This window comes from Chaetodon auriga, chromosome 22 (genome assembly GCF_051107435.1).
Source record: "Chaetodon auriga isolate fChaAug3 chromosome 22, fChaAug3.hap1, whole genome shotgun sequence".
Classification (NCBI taxonomy): domain Eukaryota; kingdom Metazoa; phylum Chordata; class Actinopteri; order Chaetodontiformes; family Chaetodontidae; genus Chaetodon; species Chaetodon auriga.
This window is the reverse complement of record NC_135095.1, coordinates 10770346-10790896: the sequence shown is the minus strand read 5'-3', so window position 1 is coordinate 10790896 and position 20551 is coordinate 10770346. Positions and strand designations below refer to the sequence as shown.

General features: G+C 42.6%; 1 protein-coding gene across 1 annotated transcript; it reads right to left on the bottom strand.

Moving 5' to 3' along the window:
• Positions 1–439: 439 nt before the first annotated feature.
• nudt4b (nudix (nucleoside diphosphate linked moiety X)-type motif 4b) lies at positions 440–13275 on the bottom strand. Its single transcript, XM_076722469.1, has 5 exons — positions 12784–13275; positions 6410–6520; positions 5001–5045; positions 4631–4718; positions 440–3825 (listed from the first exon to the last, which is right to left on the bottom strand). Exons 1-5 carry the CDS (start codon positions 12877–12879, stop codon positions 3605–3607), a joined length of 561 nt encoding a protein of 186 aa, XP_076578584.1. The 5' UTR covers positions 12880–13275; the 3' UTR covers positions 440–3604.
• Positions 13276–20551: the final 7276 nt, after the last annotated feature.

Genomic DNA, 20551 nt, shown 5'->3' with positions numbered 1-20551 from the left:
TGTCCTGAAGGCTCCTGTGGTACTTGTGGATAAAATGCAAAGGAACTCTGGGAACATCCACCATTTAGGAGTGATCAGTGAAACTGCCTCTGCAAATCTGGTCCCGGGGTCAAAATGCAGTTTTAGCATTCATCTGATACCGTGCAACCTGTCTAACCCAAAAATGTCATCCACTGAACGTGTAACATTACAGATGCTAATCCCTGCTGGGAATGAGGGGTGGAGGTGGCCCACATTTTTTCCCTGGGGGCCTATAGCAGGTTAATCTAGTCACGACTCCAGAGCTATTAAAACCTTCAAATGGTTTATGTTTTGAAATGTTTTGACATTATGGCTTATTAGCTGCACCCACAGCCACTAAATCATTTGCCAAACAGACATTTTGATTGATGGACAGTGAACACAGTACATATTCAAATAAATGATAATTCAACAACAGTTGTAATAAGGTTTTCCCCCTTTAATGCAATCTTTTCTCAGAAACAATCTGTCCAGTCCAGGTCTTCAAATCACATTCACATTAACCCTTACTGTGCATAATCTTCACGATAAAACAGTGACACATCTTTCATTTGATTGAAATGCTCTTGATACATCCATGTGACATTACAGTGAGTTCAACACAATCAAGCTGTCCAGGTCCGGTCATTTCGTGGACACTTGCGTCCAGGCTGCTTGACATTTTTGGACTTGAGCACATACATTTCATCTGTGGGATTCTTATCCTGACTGTCATGCTTCGCCCAGAAAAGCAGCACTCACAGATCAACACAGACCCAAGCATCAGAGAGAGGGTCCAACAAGTGGAGCGAGAAGGTGTTTCAAGATGTCCAGATTAATGGGTTTAAGTTAAATTTACCTGGATTGTTGTCTTATATGCTCGGTTACAAGACAAGTGGAGTTTAAAAACAGTGTGGGGTAAAAAGAATAAGTGCCTGTGATTCATTAGTCATGTCACCAATGAAGGATCCAGTCAGTATCTAAATGATTATACTCTGAAATTACATGAGTTCATAAAACAATGTTTGAGATCAGTATTTTTTTTTGGCCTAAAAAAAATCTGTATATTATAACGTGACGTCAAACATTTCCCCGTCTGAACACATTTTTCAATTTGGCACATCATATTTGACATTCATCAACCAACAATACACACTTACACACACGGACACACACCGGTTTGAGGTGGTTGGACTCGTTAAAACCAGACAAGGTCGCAAGTTTATGATGGCTGAATTGGTGTATCTGTGTTAATGGTTTTGCAGATAAGACTTCGTGATAGAACAGTTGAGTCTGGGTCATATGGTGAAATTTAACAGCGGAGATGTGTTTTTACTGCTACAGAACAGAGTAAACAAGTATTTGTCTGTGAAATTCCTCTGATCATTACTGTCCCGCCATTATTTTCTACACATTTTTACCCCCTAAAATGTTGTAAAACCCCAATTTCATCATTTATGTCTTGCGGATCTGATGCACACAAGCTGATTAGAAAGATGCTGCATATATATCTATATCTATAAATAGATATATATAGTAGAAAGAGAAAAAACAACATCTTTTAAATGTCTCTATCCTGTCATTTTGTGCTGCTCATTGAACATCTCACTCTGGATTTAACTCCTCATTCATGATGGACGAACACACGGACTTCACCGAATCATGATTTAAAAAGCATTAATTCAACCGTCTCTATTTCATTTGGAGAAACAAACCAACCAGCCTTCACAACCTCAACCTGTGGCACATTGTCATCAATACAAATAGACTGTACATACTGTTCTCAGTGGGTTTTTCTACACATTTTCTTTTTCCTGCCATTTATACATTGTTAAAAAATATATAAAATATTAAGAGAAATTTTACAGGTTCATTCAGGTTAAAAACACACGTTCAATGTTTCTCTTCAAAGCTATGTACAAATCTCTGTATGGTTACGAGTCGTCATTCAGCTGTCAACACAGGAGTGAGTGGGTGTCGCCTTTCAGCGAGAGCGCTTACGTAAGCAAACATAATCTGAAATGTGACATTTTAACTGCGGATTTGATTTTTTTTCTTTAGGCTTCAGTCTTCATATTTGAAACTGTTGTCTTTAATTGACAATGTATAGTTGAGAGGCAGACAGGAAACATGGAGGGAGAAAGAAGAGGCCCCCAAAATTGAGCTGGTTTAGACAGTAACCAACAAAACGAAAGAAATATCAAAATATTTCTATTAAAACTGCATTATTATTATTATCACTATTGTAACCAAAAAAGGCTTTTTTCCTGATAGAGTTTATGATCTGAGAATGAATCAGCGACTCTTCAGACTACACATCTATTGACAGAAACTGTGATGCTTGTTTTTTCATCATTTTATAGACCAAACCATACACAGATGAATCAAGAAAATAATGGTCTGATGAATGCATTATGGAAATGGTCGTTAGTTGCAGCCCTAGATGCAAGCATTCGTATTTACTTGCAGATGGTGGAGAAAACAATCATATCGTACGTGAAAAACTGCTTTGCAGCACCGTGAGATGTGATAAAAAGTGCTTGGCATTCATTTAAAGAGCAGTCATTTTTATGTAAAGTCAAATTTGCAAATGATTTGAAGAAAATCCCCCTTTTTTTAAAATTGACCCTAGCAGCACGTAATACCTAAGGCAAAGATGTAAGTTACACCATTAAATACTTTCAGTGTGACAGCATGGGAAGCAGTAAGCGCTGATGAAGGTATGCGGCTTTTAATGGACAACAGGCCGGTTTGTTGGATCAGTCGAGGTTAACAGGCGCATCACTTCGGAGGCATTGGCTGAAGTTTAACTACACAGCATCGTGACTCACCCGGCTTTCAGCAGTTTACTGAGGTATCAACTCCCTGATAGCTGCTGCAGTCCTGTGAGATAGCGCTTGACCTTTGACCCTGCCATTCAGGGCCAAAAGCTGCTTCCATCATGGCATTTCCCATTAAATTTTGTTCTCTTGTTTTTTTTTTTTGTGTATTAATTTGCTAAAAGATTTTTCAGCTTGCTTTTGCTTTAACGCCACCAACCGTTTTTATTGATTTTATGCACTGGACAAGTGCACAAAATGCAGCGAAGAGATCCTTGAAGCATTTCAGCTTTTACAGTGAGATCCATGTAGTGTAATATGCTGTTATCATCACAGGTTGATGACATTCCCGGAAGTACTTTGGGGTCAATTACGTACGCACTTAAAAGGAAAGTAAAAATGACCGATAGTGAAATAAAACGACCCAAATACAACATTCATACAAAGTTTCTGTAAGGCATTCCTTCACCAGGTCATCGACGCCAGCAGACTCTGCTGCAGCTTCCTCTTCCAAGCTTCAGCTCATCAGTCTGGTGTTTGCCAGCAAAAGAAAAAGTGTTCTTGAGATAGCTGTGTCCACAGTTTGTCTGTCAGAGACGTCTCCCGCTCTGTCACACGAGTCTTTAACACAGTTCTGGAGATGGCTTTGGTCTGTCCTGCAGCTAAGACTACAAATGATACATACAGGAGAGCCGCAGCTCTGAAAAGTCATTAGATTCATGCAAGACTGTACAGACTTTCAGTGAACTGTCCAAGCTGACAGGACACGAGGTTTTGGTGCAGTCCTATCTGCAGGAGGTGCCCAGCACGCTGCCCGTCGAGGCAGTGGTGGCGGTGGCGCTGTAATGGGGGTAGTTGTCGTTCGGTGGTGGGCTCGGGAGGATGGAGTTCCCATTGGTTGGGGAGCAGCTGAGCTGGAGCCTCCGCAGGTACTCGGCGTGGACGGGTTTGTGGCTCTGCAGCACTTTGATGGCCTCGTCCACGGTGAACCACTCCCGCTTACGGCCTGCAGAGGGAGACAGAGCATAACGTATGAGTGAAGAGGAAGTTTGTGTTGGATAGTACAATCAGAGAGCCATAACATACAGATTCTATCTATTTTGTGTTATTATTCAGAAGATACAGCCTTTACCACTATTGCCCTTTTCCACAGGTTGGTACTACTCTGCATCAAAGCTATTTCTTCTAAATGCAACAAAGATCAAGGAGGTCACGAGCTTTAACAGCTGTTGCATGTGACTCCCTCTTAACTATAATAGGAAGTGACAGTTCACTTTAATAACTGGGAATTGAGAAGTATAATAAAGACTCAGTACTTAATTATTCTGCAGAAGCTACCACAAAGGGTGGCGTGTATTTACATTTTATCCTCAGCTAATTGGTTTGTCTGGTTAGCAAGATTAATCAGAGCAAGGCGAAAGTAGATACTGCGTCTTGAGGGTGACACACACATACAGAAATACTGCATACAAGAAGGCGTGTACAAAAATAGACAACACGTGCTAGAGCCTGTTTCAGATTTCTAGAAAACTAGTGCATGTAGCAGGCATGGTAACATGTAACAGGTAGAGGATGCTCTGAGGTTGAATACTGGCGCCCAGGCTGCTGACAGCTATAACATACTGCAGCCGAGAACCACTGCAGCCAAGATCAGTGGCCTAGATTTATAGGCTTCTGCTGTCACTGCATACCTCTATGCCCCATATAGCACGCTATACTGCCCTTCACGTAAATAACAACATACAGTATAATATAAAAAACGTGAGACAGCAGAAAGATCCCCATCACAGGCAGGTGAAGGGAAGCTGTACCTATGTTGACCGAGTCCTCCCAGGCCTCCAGCGTTTCCGTGACGGTCAGCACGTACACGTACGTCCGGTGCTTCCTATCCTGGTTTTGCTTGAGGGATCAGAAAGAAAGGAAGCTGAATATTAAAGGAAAATCCAAACCAGAAATACATGCGATGTGTCCATCTGACATGTTCTGTGCATACACTGTGCTTAAATCACTGGGCTACATTTTTCTAAACATAAATCCATATTACACAATATACTGCGTGCTAATGGTTACAAGAGGTTAAAAATGACATGGTTGTTTGTGCATCTTACGTCCTTGAAAGTGCACTTCATCGTGCATGTGTTCAGTATACCGACTGGGTAAGATGAAGCCGTGAAGGCTTACCTCAAACACACCGAGCAGACGTCCTAGCTTGCCCTTCACACCAGCCTGAGGAATAAACAAAGAAGACATATTAAATAAAAAGTCTTCATTGTCCTTTCTGGCTCTAGTATACAGAACAAACAGACAGAAGGTTACACTTCATTGTGTGATTTTTCTTTTTTTTAAAGTTATGAGCGGCGGTGGCCTTACAGCACAATCGGTCACAGAGACGAATAGAAGGTGAAAAGCAGCGTTTAAACCACAGACATTACGAGTCCAAACAATGGGCATTGTGTATTACGTTTCAATGTTTTGAAGAACTGCAGGTCCGCCTCTGTGTCCTGAACTCTACCGTAACCTCCCAGGCTTTGTGTTGATGTAGAAAGGCTTTACAATTACTCAAACGCAAAAACTAAACTTCAGATTAAATGCCTTTGCCCATATAGAGATATTTTGGGCGTTTTCGTCCTCTGTGGCCTCTCAGCTTCGTCAATTTTTGTAGAAACTGCCAGCCAAGCTACAATTGTTTCTCTTAAAAGGTGTGATGATTTTTTTTTTATTGAGTCGTGTTGTGTTCAAGACCAGCTGCATGCTTCATCAATCATTTGCAGTGAAATTAAACCTGGCACGAATCATGAAAGAGTATTATTACGGAAATGTTATGATGTCTCTCTCACAGCACTTAACAGTCGCTTTATTAATTCAGATGTGCTTCACAAGACTCAGATTACTGTAAAGACACATGACATCTGTCCCCTTCTCCAGTCCCCTGCTAAGCATACTTCACAAGTGTCACTCTGTCCCACTGATGCGTCCAGCGGGTCTGTGAATGCGCAGGAATCCAGCGAGGAGCCAAGTTTAGATCGCTGACGTGGTTTTAGAACACAAGGTTCTCAACCAGCGGGACCTCTGGAATACCAGCAGATACCTCGGTGGGCCAGCGACCGACACCGCGGCCCTTCAAAAATCTCACCCTGAGCAAGCACGCTGCAGCCAACTGTTTGAGCCACGCAACTCCAGCTCTGGTCATTTCAGCACTTTTTTTTAATGGAAATGGAGACTGAATGAGGAGTATTAAACTCCAACTTAGCATGAAAATTACTGGACTTGCCCTTATTTGGCACCATGCTTAAAAAAATTTGCTTCTTGGTTGAAACTACAGCAAAACAGGGTTTAGGAATTGATTGTTGTTGTGTTCGGTGCTCTAAAATGAAAAATGTTGAGAAATATTTGGAAAATCTTGCTTGAACATCACTGCAGGCACAGAGGACTCTTACAACAGCAGCTACACCAAGGCGTTTTTTGCATGCTGCTTAGAATACCTGCTGCATACCGGACAGGTGCTTTTTGGATAAAGTCAGAAACCAAAACAGCAAAATGAGACCGTTTCATGAGGCATCAAAACAAAATGAATTCTTAGCTTTATTCACCTCCTCGAACACCTCTCGCACCGCGGCACCACACGGCTCCTCTTCGGGCTCCATCCCACCTCCGGGGACGATCCACTGGTCCGGGTGCCGACTGCTGCTGACCAGCAGCACCTGTAAAACAAAAGGCCAAGTTTAAGAATGGCACTTTGTGTCTTTTATTCTATGGTGAAATGAGGAATGTGCATCATCACATGCCCCTTTAGACGTTTCAGAAGTGCGTTTAATGTCGTATTTTCCTTAGAGACTTCTTTCTGCTAGTCAGCCGCCATGACTCAGCCACACTGAAACTGAGGACTTAACATGAGACACGGCCTTTGACCCTTTTGACTCGAGGACATGACTGATGATTGGCGCTGCCTCTGCTATTTATTCTCCGTTGTTGCCTCCGGGATCCTAAATCTACCACGGCGCATGTAGCTTTAATATTTTTTACTTCTTTTGGCGAAGGCTTCAAGCATCTCTCTACTGCGACTTTTCCAGTCTGGCAATGGAGCTCAATCAAAGCCAGCGTTGAAGCGGTTCCAACTCGACATGACCTCAGCAAACAATGCATGTAAACCAAGCATGAGCCACTCGATTCTCGTCACTGTTCCTCCTGAGTGGCCTGCGTGGCTTGAATTACACTACAGTTGCAGTGTATACCGATATGCACAGATCAGATGTGCCTGTGTCTGCAGTTTCTGGCAGGATCCATATAGCAACCACAACAGACACAAGCGCACCTGCTGTAAACATTATCACATTTGCACGGAGCAGTTCAATCACTGTTAAGACAGTCTGTGGCAGGACACAGGTCGTACGAACATCAACAGCCAATACAAGTAAAGCCAGCAAATAGGATTCAAGTGCAGTCTTGTCAGTGCTTCATTTAGCTGTGATCCAGCTGCATTTTCTGACAGCAGCCTCAACACACAGCAGTGAATGTGAGTAATAATGCATTAAAGACAGAAACGTGAGTAAAGCAGCTTGTGCAACATATGGTCACATCCACCTCTGCTTCCCATCTGATCACCACATCCAGTAATCTGCCAGAGGAGTCAGTCTGTCACTTAATCCTAACTCAGCTTTCGTGTATCTTCCCTTACGTTCTCTAATGGGATTGTAGCTGCAGCGACCAGAGGTCTGCTGAGGACCGTCTAAAGACCGGGCTCCGGGTCCAAACCGATTGGACGGCACATGCTTGGGGCCTTGACAGTGAGCGCCGTCGGCTGCCGCCTTCCTCACGTGCTACGCTCACCCAACTCGGCCACCTGCTTATTCCCAGACGATATAGGTTAGGATGCAGGGCGGGAGGTGGAGGGGGGGGCTGCGTGCGTATATAGTTCAAATGTCAAGCATGACGTGGATTAAGCGTGAGCACGCTCAGTAAGCATTTTCTGGAACGGTGCAAGAAAAACACATAGCAGGTGTTTATCCCATGCAACAGGTGTATGTTTAATACAGTGTACAGGCAGACACGTGTGTTCTGGGAAGGGGTGTTTGCATTAGTAGTATTAAGAGTGCGCAAAGTGTGCAAACTGTAAAAAAAAAAACCCAAGCTGTGAACTTTTGCCCTTTAAATCACAATCTGAGACAATTAAGAACAAAAGCTTGAGCTTTTTCATGACTGATTCCCTCATTCTTTCTGTTTTGGACGTGTTAGCGGTTTCACAGCGTCCCAGCCCGCGGTCCTCGCGGTCTGGTTGTGTGTTGAGCTGCAGCCAGCGAGGCTCAAAGGGAGATCAGTGGTATCAACGTGTCCTTAGCTGACAGTGTGAGATGTATACTAAACAAAAGCTTCCAGGGCAGCGAGCACAAAGACAATCTCTGCTTTGGTTGCAACATTTTTATTTTTCGGTTGTTGTCTCATGAAACTCTCATTTGTCCTATTTTAGTTTGGTTTTAATGAAATTAGGAATGTAGAGCACTGAATCGACATATTACAGACTGTGTGTAATTAAGAAGTTCTTCACATGTGCGTCTGAGATGAATACAGCTACACATCGATGAGAGGGAGCAGCAGGGTTTGGTGCTGCCTTTAAAGCTTTGGGAAAGGACACTTCAGCAAGAAGCAACGTCAAAATCAAGCCTGCGAGCGTCCATTCACCTGTCTAACCACAAGTCACTTCAACAGAAGCCCGGTCAATTCACTGATATGCAAGTATTTGAAGTTCATTAAGAGGCCAGAGACTGACGCACAACACACCCGGTCAGAGATGAACTACAGCGGCCCTTCAACACCCACCATCATGCATCATCTTTTATACTTTTAGCTAACTGTTTAGACTCATCTGCCCACTTGCTAGCCTCATTTCAGGACCTCTCAAGTGCAACATGTAGTGTTCAGGTGTTAAAGCCGAGTTAATATGTGTTTTTTTAATCTAATTCATTCAAAAGAGTGAAGTTAATCTACAAATCTTTTCCAAGTCACCAGAGGTGCATGTACTGATCTTTAGAAGGCCAACACATGATCTATACCCACAATTTTACTATTTTTTTAACTTTCCTCAGAAAAAATGCAGCATTGCCTTAAACTCCACAGACTATGGTTAGAAGCAAGATGAAAAACCAAAACAAAATAACTCACACCGTCGTGACAGATGGGTCACCTGACAGCTGAACTCTGAGCGCAGAAAGCCCACTTATATTTGGTAAGTGGGGCAGGGTGAAGGAGAAACCCCAGAGGAGCACTGTAGTGTTTCCCACTGACATTCTACTGCTTTGCAACTTATACCACGAGGCAGAGGCCCACAGTGTAAAAAAGGATGTGGGCACATTCTGCGGACACATACAGTAAATCTCCTCTGGGTAATGAAAAACACCATGGACAACTGTCAGACTCCTGTGGCATTATCTGGCCTCTTGTGCAAGAACAAGCATCAAATCCTTGATAACAACCACGAAATGCCGTAAGTGCAAAAGCCTGCCATGTAACTGGTTTAGAGAAGAAGATAATTCTTAACTCAATCAGAGATATCAGACCTATTGGTAGTAAAACACAAGTCCTCTGGCATGGCCTCAAACAGGGACAGTGGGCAGGGATATTCTGGAGGACATAAACACCTCCGCCTCCGCCTCCTCCTCCCCGAGGAGGAACGCCTGTAGCTGTCAAATAAAGAAGGCTTCAAATGCCAGGCCAGGCCGGGTGCCGGGAAGAGAGAATGATGGAAAGTCTCAGACACTCAGGTAGACGAGTGCAGGGCTGGAATCAATAGTGCTAAGACAGTAATATAGTCGCTGCATTACACAGGTATCAACAAATAAGAGAGGAGCCATAAACAGGGAATACCAGAGGCAAACAGCAGGAGAGGCAAGGACAGAGAGGCTGAACGCCTACATTTCTGATTTTATGATGAAGCATCCACTCTCACTGATAACCTCCCCCTCCCATATCCAGTATGGTGTTGTTTACAATCTGCTGCAGTAGCTTCAGTATGTAGCGTCTGGGTTATAATCTGATAAAGATGCTAGAAGATTATAAATAATGCATGAACTCGAGGCATTATATAAAAGTTTATTCTCATAAAGCCCTAACGCTGTGAAAAGCAGCCATTACGGCGTCCTGGTGAATGGGAGGCCGATATTCATTCTCCTTTTAGCTCTGGTTTGGTCTTCACCAACTCCTGAGGGAATTATCCGGCTCATTCGCTGCTAAATGCAGCACTATGCCTGCTGTATGGTGCCGGTGAGGAAGCATCCAGTTGGTTTATAGAGCTTTTTGTATAAAAATAGCTGCCCTGCACTGCTGGAAACACAGAGCTGTGAGATTGAACCAAGTCAGTGAAGTTAAAGGCCAGAAAACCAAAACAATGAGCTGAAAATCATTCTTATTCTATTGTTAATGTCAATAAATATGGATTATAGCACCAGATTTAAAACCATATTCTTGACTGTATTCTGCTGATTTCTGTGCAGCAACCAGGTGAGAAAGAAACTGTGCACTCCACAATAACCAATTAGCCAACCAATCACCAAATTCAAGTTAATGTAGGAATGAGTGGGATTCATTAAAAAACAACAACCCAGGACTACTTATTTAACTGCTACTTATCACCACAATATTATGGTGCAAAGTAATTACAAAAGGCTCCCTTGGCCTCAGGAAACTCACATGCTGTTTAACTCAGGTGCTCTTCTCAGCTATAGGTGCTGTGCCTCTGCTCTGTCAGGGTTCTCTGTCGGGAGTTTAATTGCTGTCATAGACTACCTCGCCCGGAGGGCTCAGCTTTCTCCGTTCCTCTCCAAAACAAAACAGTCCAGCAGCAGCATGTATGGCTCTTATTTCACCACAGTTAGGTCTCCTGTGTCTAGGAACTGATTGTGTGTGCACTGGCATGTGTTTAAGGCAAGTATTGATAACACAAAGCCTTACATTTTACGTTTCTTTAGGCGAAACTTGCCATTGTTTGCACCCAAAATCCCAATCAGAGCACCAGATTGGTTATCTTACTTCGAGCAGTGTCATCTCTGTGACTGCATGAGCAGACATGCCCGTCAAAGCCTGAAAATCCTGAGGGTGATGGTCACACCTACACACGTCTGTTGTCACAATAGCTTCTGACTGTCCTGTGCTGTGATTACAAGTTATAGGAGAAGATCACAGCGTACACACAAGTTCTCAGACAAATCATGCACGAACAATGAAAACATTAATTCAGATGCAAATCTCAAGCTTTATAGAACAGTTTTTGGAAAATCCCAAAATGTCATATCAATATACATTGGCAATATCGTGCAGCCCTAGTGTGTGTGTGTGTGTGCGTAAATCTTCATATCTGTGTTGCACAGCCAAACACTGGAGGGCTCAGGCAGACCTCTCAGTGCCAGTCTAGTGACACCAGACTGGGCTGCTTTTACAGTATATTGTGTAACAGTTTGTTTATGCCAAGCTCAAAGAGGAGGCTAAATTTAGACGTGCAAGAATGAGCCACAACAACAAAGAAATGGTCCCGATGCTTCGACATAAATATGACTTCGTAGTAATATGCATAGAGGGATACCATCTGCCCCCAAAACGGACCGGCAGCGTACCAGACATGAATATAAATATGTAAGAGTAACATGTGAGTAACCCCAAACACAACCTACAGAGCTTCTTATACCAGGGCTCCATGCACACTGCTTAATCAACAGTATATTCAGGTACAGCTCTTGACAAAAACGTTTGTTTTGGCTCATGGGAAAAGTGTTGCTCCATCCGTCAATGCACTGTTGACCTACATGATCACCTTTCTTAGCATCCAGGTCCGGAATACAGAGATTTTGTAGGTCTACTGAGTCTTATTTAATTTGTTTTTGTGTGTGTTTGTCTCCATTTGCTGTTTTCAGCCTCACATTTTTACAGTTTTTGTTATTGATTTTGATTGTTCAGTTCAAAAAGAGTTGCCCAAAACGCACGTTTGTAAAAAAAAAAAAAAAAAAAAAAAAAAAAAATCCAGCAGTATCTTTGTTATCTTTTGTACTATCTTTGGAAAACAACAGCCAATGTATCTCTGAGTTTAGGGTGGAAAACTCATCTGAAAGCTACTGTAATCCCCTTCACAGTGGATCCACTGTACTGCACATCTTTAAGACACAATAACAATGTAAGTCTGTCACCCCACATTCATTATTTACACGGTAAAGGCCCCTTTAAATCCTCATCCACATAATTGCTACGCAGATGCCGCTCAAGGCCGGCGGGATGCAGCATAATCATGAATGGCCACTGCCTGGTCATGGATGCTGACACTGTCATGGTATTAAATGTGGCGACGTGTCACGACATTTGATAGATGTATTTAATTATAGACTCGTGACCTACATTTTCACCTCCTCACTCAATACAGGCAGACGTTAAACCGCTATTAAAGGAAACGTGCGGCAGCGCTCCTCGCCCCCACTTCTTGCCTCAAGCTAGCGAGAAGCTGGCAGGAAGTAAAGCGAATGTGCCTTCAAAATAAGAGCTTCGCTGTAAGTCAAAGCAGTTTGAATTTGAGTTCTTAGCCAGGTGTTTTATTGTGAAAGTTGTAACAGTAAGTAGGTTGTTGTTAATCGAAGCGAGCTTGACAGCTTTTTCTCCCCTTTCTCTACGTGCTCCTCAAACTAGCCTGAACTGGATGGCCCAAGGCGCAGCAACAGCAGCAGCAGCAGCAGCAACAGCAGCACGGAAACACCAACCAAAACAGTAGCATTGACAGAAACAGAAAAACAGCGTGAATACAGCTACACGTAGAATGAGGCGCCATAAACCAAAAGCCATATGTATTATTAAAGATCAGTGTCAATTTTATTCATCTTCATCCATGTGTTGTTTGAATGACCGGGTGCAGATGGAGGATGACTAGGCCACAGCGTCAAACACAACCCCTGCACATCGCTCATGTGGTCCAGTCACACAGAGTGAAGCCTCTTACCTCCTCCTCACGTTCATTCTTGAAGCACAGACACGCGGCTCGTTTCTTGAAGCCCTCGCCGTCGTATGTCCTGGTCTGGTTCGGCTTGAGCTTCATTGTGGTTGTATCCTGCCTTCCTTTTAGATAACACCGGCAAAAACACACAGAGAGAGGGGGATAGAGAGAGAGGGGAGGGGGGTGGGGGGTCCGACGAGTTAACAGCGGAGCCGCCGCATCGTTGCTGCTCTCCGCATCCGTGGTCCGAGACGGTCTAATGAGAGGAGGAGGGGTCGCTGGAGAGATCCCAAGGTAGCCGTCAGACTATCCTGGATTTACGTCTTCCTCATAAATCAAGGGCGTCTGGGAGATAGATGCAAGGTCCAGCTGCAGCCTGTGATTTCCAGTCGGCGGTGTGTGTGCAGCCCCGCAGGCAGAGATCTTATGTAGACTACAGCCTACACAGCACAGCCCTCCTCTGGATCCATTTGCGCATGGCCGCTGACTCAGTACAATGAACAGGCAGGCAGGAGTTTTAGATATAGATCACTCCTCTGGCCCAGGAGTGAGCTCATTGGTTGGCTTGCTCACAGTGGGTGGGGCTAGATTTCTGGTCAAAACAGTGATAATACCGGTAAACAAATGCGTAATTTGTGCAGACCTCTACCAGACTGGTCTGACCACAGCTGTCTTGTTTGAGATTGTACAGTGAGGATGTACATGAAAGGGCTGATCAATGATCTTTAATGTGTGTAACTGTTCATGTTGTGACATAGCATCTAAAATAACTAAACTTTTTCAGGTTTAATTCATTGAATTTGTTTAATGCTCAGGAATAAAGTCTCAGCTGGGAATTTTTTTCTTCCTTCCCCAAAAAATGATCAAATCTAAATATAGTTAGTCTGAAAATACCATAACAAGCCTATACAAACACAAAATTGTCTGTCTCCCCTGGCAGGCTTTGCTTTCAGTGAGGTGTAAAACACCAATTCTGTACTCAAACTTCTGAAAAATAAGTTAAGAACATCATATTAATCATAACACGCCAGACTTGGAGCCTCACCTCTCCTCACATTATGAAACCTCAGGCTCAGTATTTATGCCAGACAGTGCAAAACCAATAAAATCAGCCCTGTTTGAAGCTCATGTATTTGTCATGACGCGGCCAGCCGTGGCATTTTTATTGCACTTTCATGGGAGTTTTCTTTTGGGAGTTCCATGTTTGAGGTTCCCGTTCCAGTGCAAAGAGTGATTCTGTCCTTTCATTTGCTTAGGGAAAGCTATAATATACATGGTTGTTAAGCGTTGCTTAAAATGAGCACAACAATATTACTTTTAGCACCTCCTAGATTGTAGTTTTCTCCTTCTTCTTGGGTCTTTTGGGGCTGTTTTTTGGCAAGACGGTGCACAATATCTTGTATTACACGCTCAGTAGGTCATGGGGCACTTACATCTAATCTGGTGTGTTGGGAAATCAGTCAGCAACTCCCAGCTTTCATTGAATTTACATCATAACTGAGATCATTTCCAGTCAGATTTCGTGTGAAAAAGAAAAAAAATTGGGAGGAGGTCTTTGGACAATCACTTAAGCATACATTCAAAGATTGATCTGCTAAAAAATACTGGATGTAGATGTTTTAACAGAGGCTCAAATGTCTCAGTGTTGCAACACAGACATAATGTTTAGGGGAGGTTGTCACTGAGAGTAAGAACCACTCCTCACTGCTCCTCCTGACTAAACACATAGGAGTGAAATCTGTCTGCATTCATATCTGATGGCACTCCCAAGTTGTCGCTGGCTTCATGTTAAACTCATATAATTTGAGGTGAATGAATAATACAGTCCCTTCCCTTGGTAACTACTCCACAGGCGAGGTTTGTAGAAACTGTAGCTGCACTGTTAGCAGCTGTAGCTTATTAACTGATTAGAGGCATTCTCTGTTTCGATGATGTAATCCATAAATAGCATGGGATTCAGCAGACACGTATACTAGTTTGTCTTTCCGGGTGCTTTCACATCTTCCCTCACCTTTGACCCGCAGGCTGAGGATGATCCACATGTTGTAACTCCTCAGATAACATCAACAGCCCTCTGACTACCAGGAGACAAAGATCAATAAAAGACTGAGACTGATCAAGTGGGTCAAAGAGTAAGACAATCCACCTGTTTGTGAAGATAATCAAGTTGTGTTGCCAGTGATTCTTTATCTTAGCTGACAGCCTCCTTTCCGGCTATGGTAGACAATATGCCGGCAAAATGTGACCGCCCAATGCATGAAGTATTTTATTTCCCTTCAACTCTATTTTGTTGGAAGATATGTGCAGATAGCTGGCTCAGCGTGTATTTGGGAGGTGTGAGATGGACATACTACACAAAATATATCATCTTCCATAATAAAATGAATGAGAAATAATTTAATTGATTTTAATTCTTTTGACTACCTCTAACCCATGACTACCTGCAACATGAACAACATTCCCAATGGCCTCAACTGTCTTCATCAGCATCTTAGCATTGATATTGTGAGCATGCCAGCATTAGCATTTAGCTCAAAGCACTGCTGTGCCTATGTGCAGCCTCACAGAGCTGTTAGCATGGCTGCAGACTCTCACTGTTGCTTCATTGTTGCTGGTGTCTCTCTTTATGTGTACTGAAAGTAACTGGGAATACTTTTGAGATTGCAGAATTAACTGATGAGATCACTCGTGGCATCATGGGACTAATATAACCAAACTGTGCTTATATTCCCCCCTGGTTGCACACATATCTTGAGTAAACTGTGGGGATAATTACTGCACAGATAACAGAGACATTCCTCTGCATAGATGAAAAAAAAAAAATCACTATATGCACCAGCCATGTTATCATTTTGACAGCAGTTATCAACTACCTGTGACAGAAATACAATAAGCCTGCAGGTCATCGTGTTACTGTAAATCAAACACCCTCATCATCTTCTTTTAGCTGGCTTACACTGATGTGATTACGATGTGATGACTTAATGATAAGATCGATGATGGAATGATAATTTCAGTCATGTTAAAATACTTAACTACCAGGGTTCGGGAGGCATGTTAGAAAATGTATGTGTTTCTAGAATTGTAGTGACATTTGCATTGATACATGATGTTAAGTAATTTATAATGGACTAAAATTAGACTCTTGCCACCAAACAGATGCTCAGTCATGTTATCATCTTAATGGCATCAGTCACCTCAGAGGAAAATAAATCTTTCTGTCACCATGCTACTTGAAGTGGTTTATCATCATCTTCATGCATAGCAAAGGAAGGCAATTAAGAGGTCCTCTTTTAGCCGAGGTGTGAGGGGAATAGAAAGATCCAGTTTCTCCTGGCTCGCATTGAGACAGATGGAGGGACGGAGGAGCCAGAACTGAACGTCTGCTTATCGCCGTCCTCACTTTATCAGGAGAGTCAGAGGACATCTGCTTCCTGACGACACAACGTGCTCAAACTACACACAAGGACACAATCTAATATACACTCACAAATACTTACATCATACATATTCAATACAGTATGTGCACTGAGATCCAGTGTACACATGTAGTTACATCTACGCAGATAAACACACACACAGACAGACACACTCTCACACACACACAGTCTAATCTGCCTCTTCATTTGCTTGTGATCCACTCAGTGTTTGCAGCCAAGTGATTACGAGTACAAAATCCCGAGCTGATTAGCTCACCCGTAAGTCTCTTCTTTGACCTCAGCGCAGAGCCTTAAGACATGAGGCATGTGAGGGAATGGCTTTGTGCCAGAAAGGGAAAATGGAGCCATAAAGCTGAAATGCCTTGTAACATAACTCTGATCAAGCTGAGCACAATGACACATCATTTATTCCCTCCCAAATGTAGTGAATGGATAATCATGCAGTGGCTATCAGGCTAATTTTAGACTGGGCCATCTGTTTTCCCAAACTGTCTCCATTATTAGACACCAGTTTAAAATTGAGCTTTAGCAATCTCATCCTACCCTTATTTTTACTATGACAACCAAAGATAGGACAGTTGTTTGCAGGGCGAATGTTTTCATGGGATGGAGCTCATCCAGTGATGAAGTGAGCTCCTGACAGCCGGCCAAGGCTCATATGATGGATGTGAGTCTCTGTCACTGTTGAATATAGAGCCTGTGACACTTCCACAAATTGACCCACGCCCTCCATGAAGGTGTTTCTCCATCCCAGCACCAACAGGGAGCTCAGAGACCCCGAGCTTTTCTGCTTTGTCCTGAGCCGTCTTCATCAGAACTTCACATTTGAAGAGATGTCTCCTACTGCTATAGTTTACTCCATGATTGTCAGCACAATGGGATTTCATTTGTGATGCTCAAAGCATTTTTTTTTAAAGCAATTAAAATTTCAGAATCAGTGTCCAATATAATGCTGCAATGAATAGATAATCCAACTCAATTAAGTGACTACAATTTTCATGGTGCATATGAAACTGTCCACAGTGAGGTCTGTTGAAATTTAAATCTCCGACAGCCCAATATTCACTCTCCTTTTAGCTCTGTTTTGGGCTCCACCATCTCTCAAAGTGAAATATCTGTCTTTTTAGCTGACGTTTGTGTACAGCGGGTTCATCAGACAGCCGACACATCCAGTATTGCTGCTGGGATTAGGCTGTCTGGCAGTTATATACAGTTATATAGCTGTTAATGATAACAGCATTAACAGCTATGAAATGAGTGCTAAATACAGTTGCAACTGTTTGGAGAAGGTCTGACCGGCAACAGCCTTTTTCCAGTCTGTGCCCAGTGAGATGACTCACATCAACATCTCTCTTAACAGTTTAAACAACAGAATAAATACAGGTCTCAAGACTGCAGATGCAAGAATGACAATAAGTTGGTTGTGAGGGCTGAGGGACACAATGGAGGCTTGTTGGTGCATATTAAAGCCTGTTATTATGATAGCTGTGGATAAAATAGACTCAACATGGGTAAACATTACTTAGGGATGAATTACCCGGCGCAATCAGAAAGACAGGGACAAATAGGGCGGGGTCATAGCTTATGTTTCACTGGGAAATTTATATAAAAAAGTAAAAAGATATAAAAAATGTATATATGTCCACTTGACTTTCGATGCTTTAAGAAAAGAATAAGACTTGTAATGTTAACTGCTGCTCAGACTGTTGAGGCTACCTGCGGGCAAATGTTCCACTCACAATGATGCCTCTGTCTCCTTGAAGCAGAACAAAAACACAGACACTCTATAATCATGTGAAGATTAGGCTTTAAGGGGCATAAACAAAGCCAGACAGTGACAGTGTGATTTCCAGAATGTGGGAAAGTTGTCTGAGACAAAAAACCCCACAGTGCTGATGACACACACAGCCTGAAAAAGATGTCACTCGCCTAAAACAGGTGGGTTAAGACTCAAAAGGTGACTGCGGCGAGGCCTGTGGGCAGTGACCGAAGGCGAGGAGGAGGAAATCAAACTTCCACACTCAACACCGCCATGTCTGAGCTCCACTCACACATCAGAGGAGTGAGCGCGTTGACTGGAAAAACAGGACATCCACGAGATTCAAACCGTCGGCCTTCTCGTCACACGCTCATTTACAGGAAGTGCTCCAGAAAGACACTTTGAGAGAGGAGGTTAACCTTGAGGGAGCAAATCACAGTTTACTGACTTAAGTGTCGCTCTGGGGAACAAAAATAAAAAGGTTTACTATCGGATGCAAAAGGCATTTAAAACTGAGATAAACAGAGAAGTTTTGAAGCTTTACATGAAAGAAAATCCAGTTATACAACCTATAATGTCAAAATCCAACACTGGACTTTCTGTGTATGTAAGGATATCTGTATAGACCACATACACACTGGAGGTGACAAAAAGGAAAAAGATCAGACAAAGAAAATGTGTTGCTCAACAGACTATCATCGGTTCTGCAGAGACAAAAGCAAAAGCAGGAAGAACCTATCAAGTCACCATGCAGGAACCAACAAACAATCAGGATTTCTGGTGTTCAATAACGCGTGTTCTGACACGTCTTGTTCTGTTTTGCCTTCATGCTGAAGTTTGCAGGGCCAATAAATAAAGTATGCGGCACTGGATGAACAACAAGGAAATATTCATTGAATTCATGTAATTCAAACATCTATTTTATTTCCTTTCCTTACAGTTTGTGGCCAGAACGGCCAGACCTGTCAGAACAGGTGCTATTGAACATCTTATTATCATCTGAAGGCAAGTCTCAGATTTACACTCTTCAAGAGGCTGGTCGTCCCTTGAAATGCAACAAATTTGGCTGTCATCACATCTACCTCTTCCCTCGGATCATATTATTTGTATGTTGTTAGATTAATTTTTCCATTTTGTGAAATTAATTTCAGGGTTTTCTCCAAAGAATTGTTACGCAGAGGTGTTAAGCCACTCGGATCCTGAAGCATCTTGTCTGGTGATCAGCCTAATGAGTATTATCCATGTTTAATCACCTTTTCTTATTTCTAACAGCTGTAATGTTAGAATAGAGGTATGAGAACCAATGGGACCTTTATAGAGACTGGAAAGATTATTTCCCAGAACAGCTGAACTTTAAGGAGTATTCTTACAGTAGCTGGACCATAGGTCCACACCCCCGTCTGACCAGCCTCTACTGGAAATGCAGATTCTGCAAAAACTTCCTAAACCCCTGCTAACTTGACTATGGAGATACAAGGTTTTTCATCTGGCACTTACAGTAAGTACATTGCACCATGACCATGACCTCACACTGCTATTTAACACTGCAGCAAAACCCTCCCTGTGTAGACGTTTTCTATATGTCTCAGCAGAGTCTTTCCCTCATCCCTCCCCTGAGGTGTGGTGCTGTTTTATGAATGAGCTGTTATGCAAGAAATGGTGACCTGAATACAGACAGAGACGGAGGAAGGGAGGGAGGGAGGATTGAAAGCACTGTATGGCTGCGAGTCAAGTGACATCACTGGGTTTTAAAAAAAAAAAGAAAAAAAAAAGTCCCAAATCATATGATTCATTTTTGTTGTGGTTGTTTGCTGCTAAATGACATCTGCTGTGGATTAGGTCACATCAGGTGCTATTATAAATACGGGTTGTATTTGCCAGTGTAATCACCCTAAAGCTGGAGATTTACTGGTGTTTATCAAGATGTTCAAGGTGTAATCACCATAATGACCTGATAATAACCAGCACCGATTCTGTGGTTATCACAGTGTACCTGCAGACGATGTGACGGTGTGCCGAGGAAACAGGGTTCAGATGCATGTGAAAATCTATCATTCGGCGGGCAATGCTCGAACTTTGCATGCAGTTTTGCAAAGCAAATCCACTTCAGCTCACACCTCGGCCAACTTCCATCATGTCTGAGACTGATTAGACTGGGAGAGAGCAAAAATGTGTTGGTTTTGCAAAAACATATTTATGCAGAAAAAACAACATACACTGGGTTTAGTGCTTTTAATGCCTGTCATGTGATCATCAAGCCATCCCATCTGCCACATCACTGCCTCATGTTCATGTGATATCAGGGTTGGGTTTCCTCAAACAGTCAGTGCTGCTCATCAGTCAGATCTGTTTTTATAACAGTATTATTGGTCAATAAGTATAATGATTACAGTTTAAACAAAAAAAGTATTCTTTGAAAGAATTAATATGCAATAAAGAATGCATCTTTTATGAGCCATGCTCGGATCTCTGTGTGGCTACACTTCAGTGCAGAGCTGTTTTGAGCTGAATGCTAACATTAGCATGCTAACATGTCCATAATAACAATGCTAATGTGCTGAGGTTTGATGTTTTT

What these genes read in the sequence shown, in the direction of transcription:
- nudt4b (XM_076722469.1), bottom strand. Translation starts at nt 12,879, where the DNA reads ATGAAGCTCAAGCCGAACCAGACCAGGACATACGACGGCGAGGGCTTC. An exon ending in AGAATGAACGTGAGGAGGAG is followed by an intron (nt 6,521 to 12,783) that starts GTAAGAGGCTTC and finishes TTTGTTTTACAG; the next exon opens with GTGCTGCTGGTCAGCAGCAG. An exon ending in TGCGAGAGGTGTTCGAGGAG is followed by an intron (nt 5,046 to 6,409) that starts GTGAATAAAGCT and finishes TTTATTCCTCAG; the next exon opens with GCTGGTGTGAAGGGCAAGCT.